This window comes from Pollachius pollachius (genome assembly GCF_949987615.1).
Source record: "Pollachius pollachius genome assembly, chromosome: 13".
In the NCBI taxonomy this organism is placed as follows: domain Eukaryota; kingdom Metazoa; phylum Chordata; class Actinopteri; order Gadiformes; family Gadidae; genus Pollachius; species Pollachius pollachius.
In genome coordinates, this window is record NC_136946.1 from 22,029,405 (window position 1) to 22,053,235 (window position 23,831).

The following is a 23,831-nucleotide window of genomic DNA, read 5'->3' on the forward strand; positions in this document are numbered from 1 at the left end:
CCCCCGCCGGGGCTGCCGGACTGCCACCGAAGCTTCGGCGGCAGGGGGGGGGGGGGGGGGGGGACACATATCGGAAACCTGACAGATCCGTTAATGGTTTGAACAGAAATATGTCATAAATTAACTACACTGAAAAAAATCACAAATGTATTTTATTCTACTAAAATGATACATTTGTAAATCTAAAGGAAAACACATTTTGAATGACAGTAATGAACTGATAAATATCAAATCAATTATTTAATTGCACGCTCAATCATCCAGTTTTTTAGAATAAGAAGCGGTGACAAGACACTGTGTTGCGCTTTCAAAATAAAATAAAATATTTTTCTCCCCCCGGTATAATTTTTAGGTGGTACAAATGCGCCTGTCTCCAATATTGGAGGGGACACGTCCCCTCCGTCCCGCCCGGTTCCTTCGCTCTTGTGTGGAAGTACCAGAGACGTCAGACGCGGCCTTTATGATTCATAATATCATCTGAGGCGAACATAGCAGCTATAGGCGCAAACAGCTAACAGCTTCAAAAACATGTTTTCTGGAACTCAAATACTATGTTTACTTGTTGGGAAAACACCACAATATGTCTCCTTTAAAATGATACTTTCACTGTCCATTCAACACTAGGTGGTCCCTAGCGTACTAATTTAAAGCTTTGAGGTCAAACCACTTTGGTGGATCATCTGGCTGAGAGGCTTTGACGTTTCATGAGGCGTCATCTGACACCAGTAGTCAATGGATGTAGGATGTAAGGATGTGTTACTGTTGTGTTTACATTATCATTAGAGCTACAAGTAGTAAGGTGTTTTGTTATAATAATATCGTGTGTGTGTGTGTGCGTGTGTGTGTATGTGTGTGTGTGCGTGCGTGTGTGTGTGTGTGTGTGTGTGTGTGTGTGTGTGTGTTTGTGACAGATGTAAAAAGTGATTTTGTTCTACTGATGAAACATTTCTTACAACGTAAAGCCAGTCCTTCTGTCATCTGAAATATATTTCATGGAATTGACTAATGACAATTTCATTCTTGGAGAGCAACCGTGCGTGTGTGACGTGGCGGAGGGTGGGAGTTTGGGTTTTGAGAGAGAGAGAGAGAGAGAGAGAGAGAGAGAGAGAGAGAGAGAGAGAGACAGAGAGAGAGAGAGAGACTTGGTTCCTTTATGTGTTGTTCTTTAACGTCTCTCCGCTGCCCTTACATCATTGATCCGTGGTGGTGATCATAACCCGAGGTAAAGTGTTAGAGGATCCCCGCCTGCTGTGTTGTAACGTTATGATGATCAGTCGTCAGTGGGGTTAGCTTGTTGATGTTCTGGCTACACTGCAATGTCTAATGTATTTGATTGTTGATATGACCCGCTGTTAAACATAACGTTGTACTATCGGATGAGATTATTTAACCTTCAGTTGACATGTAGCTAAAATGGTTCTGGTCTGTTGGTGGTACCATTGGTGTCACATCAATCAGGTCAGTGGGTGGATTGCTAACGCTTAATGCTAACAGGCTAACGTCAATGTGAGGGGATCGGACCCATTTAGACCCTGAAACCACTAAAACTGGTGCTGGTCTGATATGGATCAACACACGCAGCTGTACATGTACACACGGTGTTTGGCTATGTGCGTGTGCCACATTGCAGCCCCGTTGTATTGTCAACATGCTAGTTAGCGGAATGACAACAACACGCCATGTAGCCGGTATTTATAAGCTAGCCGATAGCTATCAGCTACCCGATTGCTAAAAGCTAGCTGGTCGCTATCAGCTAGCCTATAGCTATCAGCTAGCCTATAGATATCAGCTAGCTATCAGCTAGCCTATAGCTATCAGCTAGCCAGACAACAAAACAAACTGGAAAATGGCCTCTATAACTTCAACATAAATGCCAGCCTCGAGGTTTGATGTGGCTATGGATTCATTATATCCGTGTTAACCTCTCAGACATTAGTGTTTATCAATGTTGTAACACGATGGTTGATTTACTTTTTTAAATCTTTATTTGGCTAACAACCAATTTATTTAGTGGCTGTCACAAATGAAGCTCTGGCCAGTCAAATGGCTAACATGTGTGGCCTAGGCGTTAATATTATTCCCATTTTCTCTACACGTGTATAGACAACGTTACATATATCTTTATTCAGTTGCATTATTTATATACATGTACAAGAGTAACCACCAACTAACCATACTTGAGATACACTTTCGACTTCCACAGAACTTCACAACAGTGATATGCACAGGTGTAGCTTATGTTTGAATTACTCATAGGCTAGTCATTTAAAAAACAAACATACAATGTTTTACCATCGTCCCTATAACTGGCTATAGAAGGATACCACAATGACATTAAATCACGATAAACTATCTGACAGACCATTAAATTCCTATTTTATCACAGGTGGTGGAATATCACCGAAGTGTTGTGAAGCCAAATATTTACGACGATGCCTAAAGCTCAGTTCAGACCAAAGATTCTCCTCGAATAGAGATCCTAGCAAACGTTTAATTTCAGGAGAATTACCCACATAGTACTCTATTTTTCGCATTAAAAGTCTATTATCAAATGACCCATTAGAAATTCCAATATTTTTGTTATAAGGAATAAATACAGATTGAAGTTTTAATAGCTTGAGATGACCCAAAAAAATAACTAGTTGCCTAGTTGTTATTTCGTTATGATGCCTTTTTATATTTGAAATATTTTTTGGCTTGTGTCTTCTCTTTGGTTTATTTAAATGTTCTTTCTACGTGTTCAACTAGTAAGAAAGCATATGTCTGCTCAAATGAAAATATCTCGACAGGAAGGTGAAAATACATCCGGTCAAACATTTTAAATAATGCGTGTTATTTTCTTAATATTTTGCCTCTCACTGTTTAGCCAAGTCTGATACAGGACCCAAGGCGATCTGTTTAGATGGCCAATCGCGGAGGAGCTACGAGACCCAATGGGCCTAATTCGGCGAACAAGATTTGCCAGTTTAAGCTGGTGCTGCTCGGCGAGTCGGCGGTTGGCAAGTCCAGTCTTGTGCTTCGCTTTGTCAAAGGCCAGTTCCATGAGTTTCAGGAGAGCACAATAGGAGGTAAGCCGCACACTATTTGATAGAACCTGGGAGGGGGTTCAATATTTTACAGATGAATTGTGATAATTGTATATCATTTTGTATATTTAACTACGACTATAACTGTTGGATAGGATGGAGAGATCTTTTTCAAATTAAAAATATTGATTATGTGCTGACATTTTTTTGCTGAAACTTTTCCACATAGTAGTTATACGGCGATTTATGGAGGTTGTTGTCATAGCGATACCCTCTCTTTTATTTCGTTCACCAATCGTCATGTCTCATTGTCTTCTCTATTTCTTCTCCAGCTGCGTTTCTGACCCAGACTGTCTGTCTGGATGACACGACGGTGAAGTTTGAGATCTGGGACACGGCCGGCCAGGAGCGTTACCACAGCCTGGCACCCATGTATTACCGGGGTGCACAGGCCGCCATTGTAGTCTACGACATCACCAACGAGGTACGTTCATGCCTTCCCATTTTTATTTTACGAGATTTTACTCTTTTTTTTTTGTCGCAACGTATGTTGCATGCTCCTCGGCTCAGACTGTTCAACTACTAAATGAGGGCAATTGTATTTGGGGGGAAAAAAAGGGAGACACAAAGAACAGGGGAATTACTGACAAAGGGACATTTCTCAGATTCTACTCGCATGTCTCCCTAACAAAGTTACGTAGTTACGTGGTTCCAGTGCTGGCTGAGATTACCTACAGCGCTTTTGTCAACATTAGCTTACTACTTATCAGTGATTATCTTTTAGTACAAATACAGATTACTTTATTGATCGACGTGGAATTTATTTGGTGACAAATATGTTAAAGGTCTTTGCAAGGAGAAACTCTGTGAGAGATTCACTACTCACAGGGAACCTCTCTCCCTCTCTCGCTGTGTGGTTGTGTGTGTCTATAGGAGTCCTTTGCTCGGGCTAAGAACTGGGTAAAGGAGCTGCAGAGACAAGCAAGCCCCAACATTGTGATTGCCCTGTCGGGTAACAAGGCTGACCTTGCCAGCAAGAGAGCCGTAGACTTCCAGGTCTGAACAAATATTTGACCTGCCTGCCTCTCACCATTGTCTCAATAACAAGGATTTTCTTCTTTACTATTTAGTCATTTAGTCCTTTCTCATTGGCTTTGTGTAGACCAATCGCACACATTTGTATATATTCTTATTTGAGGGCCGCAGTAGTTATATCCATACTCATGTTTGGGCCATGATTTATATTTTGTGTGTGTGTATTTAATATCTTAATATGTGCCTTTGTGTTGGTGTGTTTTGACAGGAAGCCCAGTCGTATGCAGATGACAACAGTTTACTCTTCATGGAGACGTCAGCCAAGACCTCTATGAACGTGAACGAGATCTTTATGGCTATCGGTGCGTTTCACTGAATACATACTTTCTTTTTTCTGACTGTATGTAATCTGCTTATTACTTGAAGCTTGATAAATGGCTGTTGTACACTAGGGGTAATAATTCAATATCATGGTTAATGGTTTGGTTGGTATCCCATAGTTATTAACGAAAAGATTAGATTAAGATTAGTGATGAGTGATAAATTACACAAATATTGACGGCAGCGAAAAAGCTTTGTAGGGTATCTTACCTTTTTTAGATGACCATATGTTTAATGCAACGATGCCCAAGAGGTGGACTTTATTTGAAATCATAAGCAGATAGATAGATAGATATCAACAAACTAACCAATACCCTATTTGTGAGTGTTGTCATTGATCTGCTAGTTGTTTACATGTGTATTTGTGTCTGTTTGCTCCTCAGCGAAGAGATTGCCCAAGAGCGAGCCCCAGCCAGTTGGGGCGCCCGGCGGGCGTAACCGGGGTGTGGACCTGACGGAGGCAGCACAGCCATCCAAGGCCCCGTGCTGCAGTACCTAACGTGTTGCAGCTGCCGCTGCCTAACTCCCATCCGCCACTCACTGTCTCCTCTCGTCTAGTAGTAACTAACGAGACCCCCATTTTCCTCTCCTTCTCATCCATCCATGACCCAAAACGCCTCTGCAGTTCCCAACCCAACTCGTCTGAGTCGTCTTTCCAACGCTGGTCTGCAGACAAGTCCTTCCAACCTCTTCTCTGCAGTAACCATGGCAATGGCCCGACTGTGAATTCAAAAAAGTGCCCCCCCTTCAGCTTTCCCTCCCTCTCTCTCCCTCACCCTACCAGTGTCTTTGGATTGTCTGACTGTTGCTTTTGGATATTGGCTCCGCCCTTGCCTTCTCTCTTACCTGTCTGCTTGCTGTCCCAGGGGAAGCTGAGAGGCGGGGCACTGCTTATTTTCTCCTCCACTGTGATTGTAACTTTTTGGTTTGGTAAGACAAGTTAACGCCTGTGTATTTACGATTGCTGGAGTGAAAAGAAAAAGTATGAAAATGTAACATCTTTGAACTCTGAGGAAAAAAACGGAAAATGGTGGAATACCTCTTGGCTTTAAAGTGCTCTCAACAGAATGGGAACATTTTTTTATAATCCAAGACTTCTTCCCGCCCACCGATGTCTGGACAGACGCGGCACCAGGTTCTCCTGTTCTGCCTGCCAAGATCAAACATAGCACAGGGGTCCCCAGACCCTCCTCCCTAATGCCTTCACCACCCCATCCATAAGGATCCATCCATTCCCCTCTTGTGTCTGCTTCCATGGTCCCTAGTGGCGTTGTGCAATGTCTCGCAGTGTTCGTCACTCTGACTTCAGTGTCTGCAAGGACCCTTACGATGTGACATGATTCCCCCCCCCCTCAAATATCAGCCTCTCTCTCTTGCGCATGCTTGCACTCTCTCAAGAGACACAGGGAGTCCTTGAGTCTCACACCCCAGCAGTGACGGCATCTGCTTGTCTCCTAATTATGCAACCCCACTTATCCACCGGTAGTTAGGAGCGGGTTGTACGACATGCACACCTTGCATCGACCGCTCTCCATGATTCTCCTCTAGACAGGTTCTGTAATGGGGGTCAGGCTGTTCAGCCAAGAGGCTCACCCGTTACTTGTCTCTTTAATTTGTTAATTTCTCCTTAAGCAGACCTTGGTTTGTTCTCTGACGAGTTCCTTGAAGTGTGCATCTTTTTTTTGCTGCCTGGTAAGATGATGACTAGGATGGTGTTGAGGCTTTGGGCATATTCCTACTTTGAGTCAAAAAAGTTCTGATTTCCTTTTTTCTTTTTATAGAAAGTGCTTTAGACACTGCTGTGTGCCACCATATGCAGGGGTGACCTGGGATGTTCATATGGTAATTACTTCTGTACACATACACATGCACTGACACGCGCACAGCCATTTGCACATGCAGATCCAACATAGAGACCGTAGAATCCCCTACCCTTCCTCTCTTCAATCCATTTTGAGACACCTTTGTACATAACACGTGCATAAATAAACATACACACCCTGTTATATATATATATATATATATATATATATATATATATATATATAATTGTGCACAAACCTGCATTCTTCTCCCCCCAACCCCCCCACACTGTTACATTAGACACACAAAATATCCAGTCAGTAACCTTTTTGAACGGTTTGTCTTACTCATGCCTTGCACTAATGACGCTCATGGATATATCTTGTCATAATTACAGCCAGTGTGATATAAATATATATATACATATATAAATAATATACTGTAAATAGGGTGTTGCAATGTAGTCTACTTTTTTTCCAATTTGCAATTGATAGGACTAATGCTTAATAGGGCGTTGTCCGGAAGTTCATTGAAAAAATTAAATACTTGTACAGTTTGTGGTTGAAAAACAAAACCGGTTTGGTCTAGGTATGGAGTTTTGTTGCAGTTTTTTTTTTTTCACACAAATGGTTAAATTATAATCAATGGTGGTCTTTATAAATGTCTTTAATGCTATTAACAAAAACATGACATAGCTTTTATGGTCTGTCTTGTACTTTTTCTCCCAAAAAAGAAAGAGATTATATTTCAACGTTTGGTCTTCTCATTTGTTTGTTTAACGTCTTTCTCTCACACTTCACTATATTTGGTTCCCCTTTTTGGTATCAGACAAGCAAAGAGACCTTAAGGTAAAACTTCACATCCAGAGTGGGAGGATGTAGTTCGCCAATAATGTCTGCATATTTCTGACTGTTAGAACAGTCTTTACCCGAGATCGAAGAGACTGGTGCATCATGGGGAGTTAAATTAACATGTAGTAGGGGATATATATAACTATACGTCGTACGTATTTCGTTTTTTGCTGTGGACAATAAATTGCAGCCGAAAACATAAAAATGCAAGCATTTTACAAAAATGTATGTAATGACCAAATAAATACTGAAATAAATGTGATCATTTATTATTGAATTTGGGATTTTAATCTATGTGTGAGGGTAAGTCTGGAAGTGTGAAAGTTAGCCAGCAAAGTGAATTTCCTCCTTGTGCTTCTAAAATAAATACTAGGAGTATAATAAATCTCTCATTTGCCCTTGAGTTGAGGAACGCTGTCTGTATGTAATCATGTGATGACAGTTCTATCTTGCTTTAGTGATGTCTATAAGAGGTCAATGACGTGTCTTAACATGATTTATAACTAGAAAATTCATTTCCTGCAGAAAAAGTGGTGAGTGCTGTAAAGCAAAGTGAGGTTGAATAATGTTTGAGTAAAGCCACATAGTTTAAGACCTAAAGAAATGTTAAATGGCTTAAATCAAGTGAAGGGTCTAAATGGGGTAAACATGCACAACATTTAAACATTTTTAAATGGTTGGAAACAAATAAAGTGAAGAGTTAAACAAATAGCTAATGTGATCAAGTTTTAATATATTTGAGATAAAATATAGAATAGGTGAGCTGTTCTGGTAGTGAGTGTGTATGTGTGTTAGTAACTTAGAAAAGTATGTTATTGACCTTATTCCTTCACATCTAGTTAATCGAAATAAGCTCACAAAATGATGAGGCTTATAACGTTGGTCTCCTTTGAGTCTCTGCTTTCATATGGCATATCGTTTAAGCATTGTTTTTAGCATTTAGTTGACTTCCTTTGTAGAAATAATATTTTAAAATAGAATATCTTGGAAAGTTGGAATTGAATGTCTAGGTTAAAAATTGTGGAAGGACTAGGGTCCCGAAGTTTGTAGAAAGAAAGAATTAATGAATAAAGCTTAAGAAGAACAATAGTTGAGTACTGCATGCAGCACTCACCTAACAGCATACTTTTCCAAGACGCACACTCACACTCTCTCTCTCTATCGATCAGAACAGCACAGCTATTCTATATTTTATCTCAAATGTATTCAAACTCTTTCACTTTATCTATTTGTTTAACTCTTCGGTTAATTTGTTTCCAACACTTTTATAGTTGGAAACCATAAAATGGTGTGCATGTTTACATTGTTTACTCCGTATAGGCTCTACTCAAATCCCTTCACTTGGTTAATGCCATTCAACATTCCTTTACGTCTTAAACTAAGTGACTTTAGCAGTCTAAAACATTTATAACCTCCCTTTGCACTGCAGCACTGACAGCATTTTCTGCAGGAAATACATGTTCTAGTTAAATATGAAACCTAATACTAATTTAAGGCTGATGACTGATTTATCAATGTGCATTGATTGCTTTTGAACAATGATTAAGTTATTTCCATCGTTACATTTGACCTTGAATCCCTGTAATAAACACATTTCTCTGACCTCTCCCCTTATTGTACGAGTAGATAGGCCGATCCCATTTAGCCCCCTAGTGGAACAAAAGAGCCCTGCAGGTAAGAAATTAAAAACAAGGATGAGCGCCATGTCTGATCCTCCGGTTGTGTAATAGACAACCAAACACCAGAACTCTCTTCCCCCTCCCGGTGGGGATCCATGTGAAGGATGGCCGAGAGTGCGGGGATACAACAGGGTTCTCCTGCCGTCGGGGCTGCGGGCTCGGCCCCGGCCGCCCCGGGAGCCGGGGGGACGGCGGGCTCGGGCTCGGCCGCCCCTGCAGCGGGAACCGAGGGCTCGGTCCCCGCCGCCCCGGGAGCCGGGGGAGCGACGGGCTCGGGCTCGGTCCCCGCTGCCCCGGGAGCCGGGGGGACGGAAGGCTCGGGCTCGGTCCCGGGAGCCGGGGGGACGGAAGGATCGGGCTCGGTCCCGGGAGCCGGGGGGACGGAGGGCTCGGGCTCGGTCCCGGGAGCCGGGGGGACGGAGGGCTCGGTCCGGGGGACCGAAGGTTCGTTCCGGGGGATGGAGGGCTCGGTCCCCGCGGTGGGCTCCGCTAGGATCGCTGTGAAGAAGGCGCAGCTCCGCTCCTCACCTCGGCCCAAAAAACTGGAAAAACTCGGAGTGTATTCCTCCTGCAAAGTATGTGATTTTAGATTATACGCAATCATGGTAGATGTTTTGGAAGTGTTCTTCTTCTTTAAACCCATTTCTTCATGCTGGGCAGCGACAGTTTGTAAATTGCAAACGCAGCAGAGGAAGCCATTGGCGTATCATATTTATTTTCATTTCGCTTACATACAGAAATGATAAAAAAAAAATAAAAAACGGATTATGCTTTACACTGCCAATGGGATGAGCCCCCTCCCCCCCCCCCTACATCCGTCAGCCTCCTAGTCTTTACTAGTCTCTCTCTCTCTTGACGGGGGGTCGAGGGAAGTAAACACTGGCTTGGCGCTCAGTCAGCTCCTTGGGAGTGTTGTTAACCTGTGTTTGTTCACTGTTGAACAACACCAGTTCATTCCCCTATGAAGCGGCGTTGTCTGCGTATCGTCTTTTAAACTTGTGTTTGCATATCGCATTTGAACTGAGTTCTTAAATATCTGCAGAGAAGAGATAGCGTCTTTGTTTTGACAGGGTGACAGCTGCTGGAGGGGGGCGGAGTGTGTTGATGTTTTAGGGCGCATGCTCTGTGCGCAGGCCAGGCTGCCCTATAGACACACTGCTGCTTCTCTGTGCGCCAGGCCAGGCTGCCCCAGCGACAGAAACAGGGCTGCTGCTGCACCTACCTCAGAGCTCACACTACACCCTACACCCACCTCAGAGCTCACCCTACACCCACCTCAGAGCTCACGCTACACCCACCTCAGAGCTCACCCTACACCCACCTCAGAGCTCACGCTACACCCACCTCAGAGCTCACGCTACACCCACCTCAGAGCTCACGCTACACCCACCTCAGAGCTCACACTACACCCACCTCAGAGCTCACCCTACACCCACCTCAGAGCTCACCCTACACCCACCTCAGAGCTCACCCTACACCCACCTCAGAGCTCACCCTACACCCACCTCAGAGCTCACGCTACACCCACCTCAGTGCTCACCCTACACCCACCTCAGAGCTCACCCTACACCCACCTCAGAGCTCACGCTACACCCACCTCAGAGCTCACGCTACACCCACCTCAGAGCTCACGCTACAACCACCTCAGTGCTCACGCTACACCCACCTCACAGCTCACCCACCTTAGAGAATCCCTCCCAAAATGTAAGGTGGAACGGCTCAAAGATTTCCGTGAAACGTTGTCTATCCTATATCCAGCTGTGAACTACACTCAGCGTACCAAGGTTGTAAACACCTCTTCCCTCTTCCAGGCTGAAGGGGCTTGTAAGTGCAATGGCTGGAAAAGTCCAAACCCTCCTCCTACACCACCGAGGACCGACCAACAGTCGAACGCCGTCAACTTGCAGGACCCCTGTCGAAGCTGCTCACACACTCTTGGTATGTATCAACATAGACCAAAACATGGCCTCGATTGACTACACAAGTAGCTAGTAATTAAAAGCGGTCCTTTCTTTAAAAAAGGGTTGTGTACATTATTTGTGTGATTTGTTTGTCAGGTGACCATGTGACTCACCTGGAGAACGTTTCGGAGGACGAGATGAACCGACTGCTGGGCATCGTGCTGGACGTGGAGTACCTGTACACTTGTGTTCACAAAGAGGAGGATGCAGACACCAAACAAGTGTACTTCTCCCTCTTCAAAGTGAGCGTCTGTTACGCCTTGCAAAAATAACATGGAAAAAAATGTCCATTCCTGCCTGTTAGTGTCTTGGAGATGACAACTTACACACCTGTTTCCTGCTTTGTCTCTCTCCCTCCCTCCCTCTGCCAACAGCTTCTAAGGAAGTCCATTCTCCAGATGGGGAAGCCCATGTTGGAGGCCCACGATAATCCTCCCTTTGAGAGACCCAGCATAGAGCAGGCAAGAACATGCAAACACATGCCCACAGTTGTTCCTGACACACAAAACAGGAACCAGGCCCAGCCAGACCATCTCCACTCAACACTTTACTCATACGCATCAGTTTATCTCAAAGCTTATTAGGTATCTTACCTTCTCTGTGGTCTCTTGTATAGGGCGTGAACAGCTTTGTGCAATACAAGTTCAGCCACCTTCCGTCGAAGGAGCGGCAGACCATCGTGGAGCTGGCCAAGATGTTCCTGAACCAGATCAACTACTGGCAGCTGGAGACACCATCCCAGAGACGGCAGAGGGGGCCCAACGAGGACGCTGCTGGTTACAAAGCCAACTACACCAGGTACCACACTCCTGCCTGCACCCAGAGAGCGGAGTTGGTCTATGCTGGTAGGGTAAAAAGGGCTCTAGTGTTTTCTACTGAACATAGTCATTCCAGGACCACTCTGGTCCTGGACTGAAATGCATCGGACAGTTAAGTCCATGCCCAAAACATATTTGTATATTCATTTTGGGGTTATAAATGGTTAAGACACACTTATACACAAACTTTAGACGCCCTATTGATTCGTTAACCAGTACTAACTCCATTGGGACATTCCAGGCAGATGTTGAGTTGGTTAAAAGGATGTGTGGGAATGCAGTACAACTGAGAGTTTTTCAGACCTTTCTGAAATGTGCTGACAGACAAAAAAAAACAAAACTATGGATAGCCTCGTTGTCCAGGTGACTCCCAGCTGGAAGGTATTTTAGTTTAAACTGCCTGATGTTTGCTGTGTACATTAGGGGTGTAACGATACATGTATTCGTATTGAACCGAATCGGTACGGACGTCAGGGTTCGGTGCATGGATTTACACGGAGAATACAAGGTATAAAATTAAATAAAACTGGCGCGCAAATTAATTAATGTAATGCCGAACAAGTGTTAGATCCGCGATCTTCAGGGACAACTGAGACGCCTGGTGCCGGCAAGTTTGAGCTACACACGCAGTTTGTTGATTGGCGAACGGCGAAAGCTTCGTTTATTAAAGAAAATGTCGCACAAACGTTTGCCGTCCTCTTGGATGTCCTACATGGTTGATCTTTGCTCATTGTGCGCGTTCTTCTTTTTCCTTGGATTTATTAGGAGGCTACACTATGTCGGGCTACTATGAGGTCACAAACAATGCTAACGTAGCTGCCGTGGCTATCGCGATCCGGTTTAGCCGTAACTGAGCTGCGCCGAAACGCACCTTCACTACTCCACCAAGTCGCCCCGAACCGACCCGCACCCTCCGGTGGAAATGCGCAAAAAATGCGTGTACTTTGCAGTTTCATAAATAAGCTGCTGAATATTCAGTTTATAACTGATTGTCTTATTTTGTTTACAAGTTACGGATGGAGTCTGGAGGTGATGTGGGGTACTTATTGTTTACTGTTTACATCTTAGATTACACAGTTCAGGCTGTTGCAGCTAGCTCAGGGGAGAGACTGTATGACACTAGGTGGTACAACCTGAGACAATAAAAAATAATTGCCTTCTGCATTTTTGTTTTTTCTTTTCCCTTCATTGTACCGAACTCGTACCGAACCGTGATGTCTGAACCGAGGTATGAACCGAACCGTGACTTCAGTGTACCGTTACACCCCTAGTGTACATGCATCTACTGATGCCTCTGGACACATCATCAGTGATCTGCCTAGAATCATCAGACGTTTCGGGTCTTTCAACATAGTACGCCCTCCTCCAGGTGACCCAACCGGGGCTGATCTGACCCCAGCTTGTGTCCAGACGACTAGCTGGCTACCATGACTCCATGGCTCTCCTCTTTTGAGCCACAGCCATCTTGAGGCCCTCTCTGCCGCAGCGGTGGTACGGCAGATGGCTCTCCTCCTTCTCTCTCCCTCGATGCCCAAACTGCTGAAGGCTCTGGTTGGGCTGCAAAACCCCCGCATCCAACCTCCACCGGGAGACACCTTGCTCTCCAACCAGCCTGCTGACGGACACTGACCAGTCCCGCTTACTTAGAAAAGCTTCCTCTCAAAGGCTTCTTCCAGGCGGTCTTCTCATGGGACAGTCAGATCCAGCAGCACTACTTGCTTGCTGGACTCAGACACAAGGACAATGTCTGGTCGCAGGGTGGTGACTGTAATGTGGCTGGGAAACTTCAGCTGATGCTCAAGATCCGCAAACAGCTGCCAGTCTTTTGCAGAGGTTAGGATTCCTGCACATGTTCTTCCGGCAGGGGTTGACTGCTCCCCAGCTCTGACAAAGGCGATGGTTTTCTTGGAAGCCTTTCGCTGATGACTTCAGCGATGGTCTTAAGAACTTGATCATGCCTCCAGGGGTACCGTTTATCTCCAAGTGCAGCAGCAGGATGTGTTCCAGGGCTCCTCGCTTGGAACAACACGGGCATGCTGGTGTCTTGGCTAAGCCCATTGTGTGCAGGTTTGATGGGCTTGGAAGTACATCATGTACTTCCTGGATGAGGAATTTAATGCGGTGAGGCTCGGCTTTCAAAAGCTCAGCCCAGGTCACTTTCCTCTCAATCGCGTTCTCCCATCTTGTCCAAGCTCCATGTTGCTTCATACCCACTGCCTTGACGGTTCTTGTTCCTTCCACTGCAGCTCTCACCTCCTCCTGAACAATGCGGCGACCTTCCTTCACGCTGCTGTTCATTTGGGGAGTTGGAAAGGAGACTAGCCCAGCTCTGCCTCATGTGACCACTCCCACCATGCTCCTTGGACGCATATTTGCCTCGGCCTCTTGAACTGCGACCTCTGCCCTTAACTTCCTTCCATTCCTCACTTGGATCCCTGCTTCAGCCACCTTCGGATCACGTGAGTCCCTGTACTGAACCACTTCTCTGGCTCTTGTAACCTTAAACTCCTCCAAGGATTTGAAGGGCAGTTGCAGTTTATTGGTGTTCCAGTAGAGTGCGAGGCTGCTCAGGCTCCTCGGTAATCCAAGCCATCTCCAGAGGTAGCTACTTACCCTCCTCTCTAAGGTCTCCACTGTTGAGATGGGGACTGCATAGACATGGAGGGGCCAAAGGATCCTGGGAAGAATGCCGTGTTGGTATATCCATGCTTTGAACTTTCCAGGTCGGCCTAACTTGTCCACAGAGTTCAACCAGCCATCCAACTCAGTGCAAGTCGACTGAATAGATGTTGTTTCTCTCAGAGAGCTGGCCAAAACTTTGCCCAAGCTCTTGAATGGCTTCTCTGAGATGGTTGGGATGGCTGTGCCTGTGACGTTAAAGCTGAACTTGTCTTCCACCTTTCCTTTCCTCAGCACCATAGACCTTGATTTGGCTTGTTTGAATCGCGTCCGGGCCCTATCCATCACCTTTTCAAGTCCCTTCAGAATCCACCGGCAGCCTGGGACCGATTCTGTCATGACTGTGAGGTCATCCATGAATGCCCTGATGGGGGCTTGCCGTTGACCTGATTTCGATAGGGGCCCTCTGCACTCTGGCTCAGCAGACTTGGTGAGCATGTTCATGGCTAGGCAGAATAGTGTCAAAAAGATTGTGCACCCTGTGATGATACCAATCTCAACCTTGTGCCAACGTGATGTTATTGCTCCCGAAGAAACCCTCATCCTGAAATTGGTGTAGTAATCAGCAATGAGGTCTCCACACTTGCTGGGACATGATATTTTGTCAATGTGAGCTGAAACAACTCGTGTGGAATGGAGCCAAAAGCATTTGCTAGGTCAATCAAACAGTAGTATTAGGTTGCCCTTATTCTCTCTTGCCTCCCTAATCAGGGACTGTAGGTGTTCTGTTCAGGGTAGGTACACAACCGTTTGGAAACAGTGCTGAGGGAGATCTTTGCCTCGACACACAGCAGGGAGATGATGCGGAACTGGTCTAGTTGGGTGGAGTTTTCCTCCTTCGGGATCCACACCCCTCCAGCTCTATTGATCTGGGATCCTCCCTCTTCTCCAGAAGACTTGCAGGATTTTCCACAGACGCAGCCGGAGTTTGGGACAGTTCTTATACACTTTGTATGAAGTGCCACTCGGTCCTGGAGCGGAGCTTGCCCTTGCTTTGCGGACGACCTCCCTGACTTCCTTTAGCTGCCGCTCTGACATGTGAAACTGCACCTCAGGTTCAGGGGGCCTATTAGGATGTAACATTCTCCCAGCTCCTGCTCTCTTGCGCGGTCGCTGTACGTCTGCTTCAGATGTTGGTCTATGTCTTCCTGCGAGGTGGCAAGTTTACCACTGTACTTCAGCCTCAACAAATCCTTGATGAACTTGAAGGGGTTGGAGAGAAAGGCAGCACACTTAGGATGGACATTAGCTGGGCCAGGCCACTGCAATCCTCGTCTACGGCCTCCTTGTATTGGGACTTCAGTGCCTTCATCTCCTGCCTGAAGTTATGGATCCTCACAGCTCTTTGGTTCTTTGAATAAGTTGTTCCAGAGCTTTTCTTTTCCTCCTCACCGAATCGCTCAGCTGCGATACTGAAAATGATTGTTGTCATAGCTTGTAGATTTCTGTCGGCCCCTCCCTTTACCGTTGCCTCCAGAATTTAGTCGACATCATCGTCGAACTGGTCCCACAGTGAGGACATGCTAGCTGCTGGCCATTTGATCCGCCTAATGTCAGATTTGATGCTCGAGGGATTAGCTTCCAACACTTGGAGGTTCCGGGCACTATGGGGTGACTCTGGGCCTGGTCCCTCCTGCGTCTCACCAGGTTGAAAACCTGTGCGTTGTGTTGCTTCTGCTCCCAACAGGGATCTCGCTTGGTGGCCCTTTAGGCCGTGGATGTTTTTGCATGATTTTACCGCATGTACACTGCTTGCTCATAGTCGGTTGTCCATTGCTTAGGTCTGTTGCCATTGTGTCCGTCCGACTGCACCTTTGTGTCCATCTGACTGCACCTTATGGAACATGCACCTTATGGAAAAATATCCCCAGGGGTGCCCGAGTGGGGGGGAGGATGAGCACCACTGGGGGTATTTTTCCATAAGGTGCATGTTTAAGGTGCCTTTTTCTTCATGTATTTAAAATGAACTGCCTGTCGCTTTGGATAAAAGTGTCGCCAAATTACTAATCTCTTTCAACCATCAACAAGACAACCTCCTTTTTGATAAATATAGATAATTCAATTATAAAATAAATATAATATTTTTATAAAAATCGATATATATGCCATATTCTTTTTTTTTTATGTGATGCACTGTTCCTTCCAGGTGGCTGTGCTACTGCAACGTGCCTCAGTTCTGCGACAGTCTCCCCCGCTATGAGACCACGCAGATCTTTGGCTGCACACTGCTGCGCTCCGTCTTCACCGTGATGAGGAAGCAGTTGCTGGAGCAGGCCCGGCAGGAGAAGGATAAGCTGCCCCCCGAGAAACGCACCCTCATCCTCACACACTTTCCCAAGTAGGAGATCACACTCACACACACACACACACACACACACACACACACACACACACACACACTTCCTCTCACTCTTCCCCAAGGAGGAGATCCCACACATACTCAGACAGGACAATGGAAAATGGTCATTTCATATCATTCATTCAGCCAACCGTGGTGTTTGTTGATTATTTACAAGTTATAGGCGGCTTGTACATATCTCATTTAGTTATTCACAATTATGGAACAGTATAAGTTAGGGATATGTATTTTATTTGATAATGTTCTCAAGCTCTGAGAAGTATTCTCAGGTCACACATCTTCCCTTTATTTAGCAGTGTGTAAAGATATAATCATGTCATACAATTGAAATGATTTATCTGTGGACTAACGGGAACTACTTCAAGTACGACCAGCAGCTTTGAGGTCACTTTAAAGTAACTCTAGCAGAGTCACTGTTTTATTCTTAAACAAGAGAATGCATTGTGGAGCTGCAACGACATTATTGTGTTTACCTCTGGCCTAGATTCCTGTCTATGCTGGAGGAGGAGGTGTACAGCAACAGCTCCCCCATTTGGAGCCAAGAATTCCTGTTAGGATCAACGGGACTACAGATCCCTATCCACACAGGTGAGACCTGCAGCAACAACCCCATGCCATCAGGAACAGAAAGATTCTGAATACTGAACTGTGTGTTGTATTTCTTGAGGACGCACACACCATATTGGAAAGAAATCACAATTTTAGGAAAATTAGTAAAGCTAGGGTATGCAATTTATTTTTGAAGTAACATTTGCCGTATTTTTTTAAATTCTCTTTGCATCCCGACACTAATTAATAAATCAAAGAATCACTTAATTGAGCCTGAATGTAATGATGGGATGGCCTAAGTATTGTCTACCAAACCTTAACCTACACTTAACCTATAGCGTGGTCATTGGGTCCCTGAATCACCGGCCACACTTAACCTTCACTATAACGTGGGGGTCGGGTCCCTGAAAGACTGGCTACAACATTCCCCAGATCACCTTATAGCGAGTATTTTAGCGAGTATCGGGAGCAATGTTATTAGAGAAAGTACGACACATCTAAATGAATGGAGACGCGTGGACGTAAAAAAAAAAAAGCCACTACAAAAATCTACAAAAAGACGCTATGCTCCGCTGTTTCATACTGCTGTTTGCATACTGCGTATATTCTGAGCAAAATCAGCTACATTTCGTAGATGGAAAACCTGGATCAGAGTCCTTGGTCTCCAGCCATTTCAATCCAGTTTCCAAACCCTCTATTGCTTCCCTCACTTTCGGGGAGGCTCATTTCTTCCTATATTACCTTTGTGAATGTGGTTAATATTTTTAAGCTCTAGGGAAACATTTCTAATTATATCGTGCCCCAAAATTGGGGTCCAAGCGAGCCCTGCATTATAGTGGAAGTCGCGTCATATCGATGCACGTTATATCTAAGGTATATTCGACCTGCAAGCACTCTGCCCGCAAGGGCACTGGTTCCCCCAAATTGTCAACACTTACTTGAACAGACTTATCTTGTGTTGCAGTGATCAGTGCACCCCCGGTGGCCAGACCGCTGTACTACAGTGCCAGTCCCATCCAGGTGGAGATTGCGAGCTGTGGCAGCGTTAGTCCTGCGAGGAAGATGGTGTCTCTACTTGAGATGAGCACAGGTACTCGTAATGACCAGGAGCTGTGGCGAACATACACATGATAATGATTCAGAAATATTTGAAGCGTGGGCGCAACATTAAACTTTTAATTGTTTTCAGTAGTTTTTTGTGAACTGATACATTTCTCACACTCTCCAGTTTGTTTGTTGGCTCATATTGCAACAACTAGCTCTTAGCTTAAAAAGCTGGATGTATCTGTAGTCAATGCTGATTGACAGTGATGCTAAAAGGCTTGCCATCAGTACCTGGTAAATGGACTGCATTTAGATTTAGCGCTTTCATCCAAAGTGTTTACAATATTGCTAAACATTCACCCACACATTCATGGCGGAGTCAACCATGCAAGGCGACAGCCAGCTTATCGGGAGCAATAAGGGTCAGGTGCCTTGCTCAGGAACACCTCAACACTCAGCTAGGAGGTGCCGGGGTTCGACCTTCATCAACTCATTGGGAGGGGCTCCATCTTACACATTGCGCCTTTAACTATTGTCTCCTTATATTTTTAAGAAAGAAAAAATAGATTGTGTCTGTTTTTGTTCTCTGTGTAGTTGGAGAGAAGCGTAAGCTTTCGGAGCCCCTCCCCCACGAGGACGCCAAGAGGCAGAGGGTGGTTGGAGACATCCCCCAGGAGCTGATCAACGAGGTCATGGCCACCATCGCCGACCCCGCCGCCATCCCAGAGGTAACCAGGGACTGGCGACTTCCCCTTAGCTCCTTTGACAATTACATTTATTAACCAAAGCCTTGTTTTGTTTTTGCCCAAACTATTGATGATGTTGATTCACTACATTCAACGCGATACATATAATAAAAATTATTATTTCTTGATCAGCCATAATTTGTTCCCTTCCAGATAACCTATCCCCATATTTTGGGTACTTTAGTTAGGGGTCCTACGAAACCGTAGGAACCCTATTGTAATAGCTAGTATTATTATTAGGGGTCCTACGAAACCATAGGAACCCCTTGTGTAATCGTTAGTATTATTAGCGGTCCTACGAAAAACATGGGAACCCTATTGTATTCGTTAGTGTTATTATTGGTTTTAACTTGACTTTTTGTTTTAAAAATTGGCAGGCTTTTAGAACTCGTAAAATGAGTAGGGGAATCAAAAGATGGGCCAGAATAACACATAGGTGGTGCTATAACAAGGCCTGGAAGTTCATCATTTCAACAGGCTGCCGTTACCATTAGGAAGCTGCAAAATGCATGAAACTTGTTATACTTGCACCATTCATCATGATGAACAACTTCAAATCGCAACCCTTACCATTTGGATATTGTGCAGTGACCACAACATGACCAAACACCGACATGTCAAAGAATAACAACCGTATGGGACAACAATAGTAAATGATTCTGTGGATGAACCGTGGACCAACCGGCTTTGGTCATGAAGAACACGTCCTCTTCCTCAGACCAACCTGCTGTCAGCGCACTCTGCCCGTGACGAGGCAGCGCGCCTGGAGGAGCGCAGGGGGGTGATCGAGTTCCATGTCATCGGGAACTCGCTGAACCAGAAGCCCAACAAGAGCATCCTGATGTGGCTGGTAGGCCTCCAGAACGTCTTCTCCCACCAGCTGCCCCGCATGCCCAAGGAGTACATCACCCGGCTGGTGTTCGACCCGTGAGTGGACTGCCAATTTCACGTTGAGCTCATCTGTGAGGGGTTAAGAACAGATAGTTCTGGATCCATCCCACACGGGACTTCTCTGTATGCGTTGCACATTTGAAAAAGCCGACTTTATCTTGGTCTATGGATTTGTCCATCTTAATCTTAAGCTACTTATCTATATCTCTAAAACGAATATATAATTCCAAGGTCAGGAAACAGGTTAGTTAAAACCAACACACCCAAAGCTAACATCTCAAGGATGTAATTTATTTTCCTGCGGTTCAGCAGTTATATGATTTGCCATACTCATATGTATCTTCTGATACCTCCATGTGTCGACATTATAAAGAGGAACTTTAACTTCCTCTTGTCACAGGAAGCACAAGACACTGTCACTGATCAAGGACGGCCGAGTGATCGGAGGGATCTGCTTTCGGATGTTTCCCTCCCAGGGCTTCACCGAGATCGTCTTCTGCGCTGTTACGTCCAATGAGCAGGTCAAGGTGAGGCGAAGCCCCGCCCTCTGTGCTGTTCATCTCTGATTGGTGGGTTTGGACTTGTTGTTAACCTTTCCGTTGTGCAGGGTTATGGCACCCATCTGATGAACCACCTGAAGGAATACCACATCAAGCACGACATCCTCAACTTCCTCACCTACGCAGACGAGTACGCCATCGGATACTTCAAGAAGCAGGTCGGATCCTATCCATCAAATGCATATTGATTACACACACACGTCTGCTCATCCAAAACAGATACAATTCTGTCTCTCTCTCACTCTGCCTTGTCACTATCTCTGCCTTCTCTGTCTCTCTCCATCTCTTTCTCTCTGTCTCTCTTCCTTGTCTCTCTCTGTCATCAGGGTTTCTCTAAAGACATAAAGGTTCCCAAGGCGAAGTACGTGGGCTACATCAAGGACTACGAGGGGGCCACTCTCATGGCCTGTGAGTTGAACCCCAGCATTCCCTACACAGAGTTCTCTGTCATCATCAAGAAACAGAAAGAGGTGTGTTTGTACATGTGTCGATGGAATAAACCTCCCAACTATTCTCCGCCCTTTTTGGATGGAACTTTTTGTCAGTTCTGTTTTTTTTTAAACACTGGCTCTCTCCATCCCCCAGATCATCAAGAAGCTGATGGAGAGGAAACAGGTGCAGATCAGGAAGGTGTATCCGGGGCTTTCCTGTTTTAAGGAAGGAGTCCGGCAGATTCCTATCGAGAGCATCCCAGGAATACGTGAGCTTCCCTGTTCCTCTCATGCATTGTGTATTGTGACTACTCTTCATCTAGTGAAGGCTGTGCCAATGACATTCAATTATTTAAACCAACAGGTGAAACTGGATGGAAACCCATGGGCAAAGGCCAAGGGTAAATGGGATTTGAGTTTTTACACCTGTAGACACTCTACTTGTTCAGAACATCATGTAGATATAACCGTTTCCATATTCAGCTGATGTTTCCAATCTGACTCACGTTTTGCTTTGGTTTGTTGTAGGAAAGAGCTCAAGGATCCAGACCAACTGTACAGCACTCTGAAGACCATCCTCCAACATGTGAAGGTGAGGGAGCTTCACATTTATTTCTACTGTAGATCATTTAGACAAGCTCTCATTTAAATAGTTAGCTGTTAGTCGATAACTACGGGAGCTTTTACCCTGCTCTTTGGTCGGCTGTCTTACGGTGGTCGGTGAAGCCCTTTCAGACTGATTATGATCAAGGGCTACACAAATCAAATGTCCTGTTGTGTTCTAGAGTCACCAGAATGCTTGGCCCTTTATGGAGCCTGTGAAGAAGACGGAGGCTCCGGGGTATTACCAAGTGATCCGCTTCCCCATGGGTACGTACGGGATGGTCCGCCATGTCTGCTCAGAACTAACACCACTCACCATGTCTTGTGTTCAGTGGATGGGATCGGACTGGAGAGCCTCATTAGAAAATGCAGCCATCTGTGGTGTTTGTTCTCCCAACAGACCTGAAGACGATGAGCGAGCGTCTGAAGAGCCGATACTACGCCACTCGCAAGCTCTTCATGGCCGACATGCAGCGCATCTTCACCAACTGTCGGGAGTACAACCCGCCCGAGAGCGAGTACTACAAGTGTGCCAACTTACTGGAAAAGTTTTTCTACACCAAATTAAAGGACGCGGGTCTCCTTGAGAAGTAAACACAAACTATCTCGAATTCTAGACCCTCACCAGGACTAGTTTCTATCCCAGAGACTGAGGGCTGATCTTGGCAGTCAAACGGTTATGTGGTTATCATCGACAAGATGAGAGGGTTTCTCATGTTGGGGTCTAAGAACACAGCGTTTATGACAGATATCAAATGCATGCTGTTACAAGATGCAGAACCCGTTACTTTAAAGTGGCATTTACGCTAATAGGAGCCAGACACTAAAGTTCAAACAGCAGGGACAGCCCCCTCTCAGGGGCAACAGCTGTCTACAATAGGCTTGGATTGTTGCCAAACTAGTAATGTTGCTTGCCATGTGACGCCTAGAACAAATTGGAAAAGGACAAATGACGAAAAGCCGTGTGATTTGATGCAGCGATGGCCATGCAGCTAGCAGTACTTTCCATCCAAACAGAAAGTGAAGAGTGGCTTTAAGTGGAAATCATTTCAGCCATGTCAAGTTGTCAGAGCGATGTTGGTAAATCGAACCAGCCTTTCCACCCTCCCCCAGCAAAAATACTATGTTTAGGTTATGTTTTAATAAGGCTCTCTGCTTCCCGCCTTCTTGTTAGTTTAGAGACGCTGAACTCCCGAGACTAACGAATAACAAATTCAAGTTTCAAAGACGCACCTTACGCTCTCTTTGTGTCAGTCCGTCAGTGACTCCTTCCATTCCACTGTACCTCTCTGTTGACTCAGGTATAGAGATCAGAAACCTTATGTTTTACCATCGGAATCATCGCTCAACTAGTGTTCCCTGTGAAGAACTGGAGAACTTTAGAGATGAGGATCTTCTGTTTATTTTGTTCCTGTTTGTTTGAACAAAAATAAGCTGATGTGTTTGATGTCAATCATATCAAATTGATCGTTCACCACGGAAAAAAATCAAAAATGAATGAAGTGTTCACACCAAGTTTATCCTGCCAAAAGAAATGGAACATTTTAATCATTTTAAGCACTTAGCCTGTGTATTTCGAATGTGTAGGTCTATTTTACTTTCAGAGCTTGAAGCTCCTCTAGATAAGCTGCATCAGGCAAATTTTGAATAATTAAGGCACTTTTTCGTTTTTATAATAAGCATTCTTTAACAAGGCAAATTTTTCCACCTATTTTTGTTAACTAAAAAGCCTATCGCTGTTGACTTACAGCTCATTTAATTATCTAGTTGTATTCTTATTTATGTTCTTTAATTTAAAAGGAATAGTGCTTATGAAAGGTCTTAATTTATTCTTTTTTTTCTGCAGATTGAGATTGCTACCTTTGTACTTTGGAGATAAATGAAAGATTGTGCAATACTATGTCGTTTTTGCTGTTTTGTATAAAAGGAAATGTTTGTACTTTTCGAGCTTAAAGAACAAAAAAAAAACAGAATTTTGTATCGTCTGAAAAATATTTCATGCTCTTTTACAACTTGCTTTAATGAAATAGAATTAGCTTATTTTATAGACAGAATAAATAGAAGTGAAACGATGTGTCGTCTGTGTGTGGTTTGAAAACCAGTTTGGCCACAGCAATTTTGGATATAATATTTATGTATTTAGATAATGGGGATCGTATTGCCTTACATGTATATATAATCTCAATGTTTATTATCATTAAAAATCAAAAAACAGAAATGTTAAATGAAATGAAGACCTCCAGGATAAAGGGCTCAAGTGAGGGATTCTGACGCTCCCAGTAGTTAGGGCCCTTCATGAAGTTCAAGAACACAGAAAGTGAAACCATTTACAAAAGAAATGACCTAAAAAGTATAATTCAATACGATTTAGGTTGGAAAAGTAGTTTCAGTTTCTAATGACAATAATCCCACCCG

The 23,831-nt window shown here is 44.7% G+C and overlaps 2 protein-coding genes across 2 annotated transcripts; both read left to right on the forward strand.

Annotated features, from left to right (window-relative positions):
• The first annotated feature begins 1,093 nt into the window (after positions 1-1,093).
• Positions 1,094-6,996, forward strand: LOC307085290 (ras-related protein Rab-5A). Its single transcript, XM_079750011.1, has 6 exons — positions 1,094-1,222; positions 2,867-3,068; positions 3,359-3,510; positions 3,960-4,082; positions 4,330-4,423; positions 4,826-6,996. The coding sequence occupies exons 2-6, from the start codon at positions 2,903-2,905 to the stop codon at positions 4,939-4,941; spliced, it is 651 nt and encodes a 216-aa protein (XP_079606137.1). The 5' UTR covers positions 1,094-1,222; positions 2,867-2,902; the 3' UTR covers positions 4,942-6,996.
• Positions 6,997-8,793: 1,797 nt separating this feature from the next.
• On the forward strand, positions 8,794-23,749 carry LOC307085279 (histone acetyltransferase KAT2B-like). Its single transcript, XM_079749999.1, has 18 exons — positions 8,794-9,350; positions 10,587-10,713; positions 10,833-10,978; positions 11,111-11,197; positions 11,353-11,534; positions 16,380-16,571; positions 17,077-17,180; positions 18,106-18,231; positions 18,780-18,913; positions 19,650-19,858; positions 20,223-20,349; positions 20,430-20,540; positions 20,709-20,852; positions 20,968-21,082; positions 21,178-21,214; positions 21,342-21,405; positions 21,599-21,683; positions 21,817-23,749. Exons 1-18 carry the CDS (start codon positions 8,880-8,882, stop codon positions 22,008-22,010), a joined length of 2,655 nt encoding a protein of 884 aa, XP_079606125.1. The 5' UTR covers positions 8,794-8,879; the 3' UTR covers positions 22,011-23,749.
• The last annotated feature ends 82 nt before the right edge of the window (positions 23,750-23,831 follow it).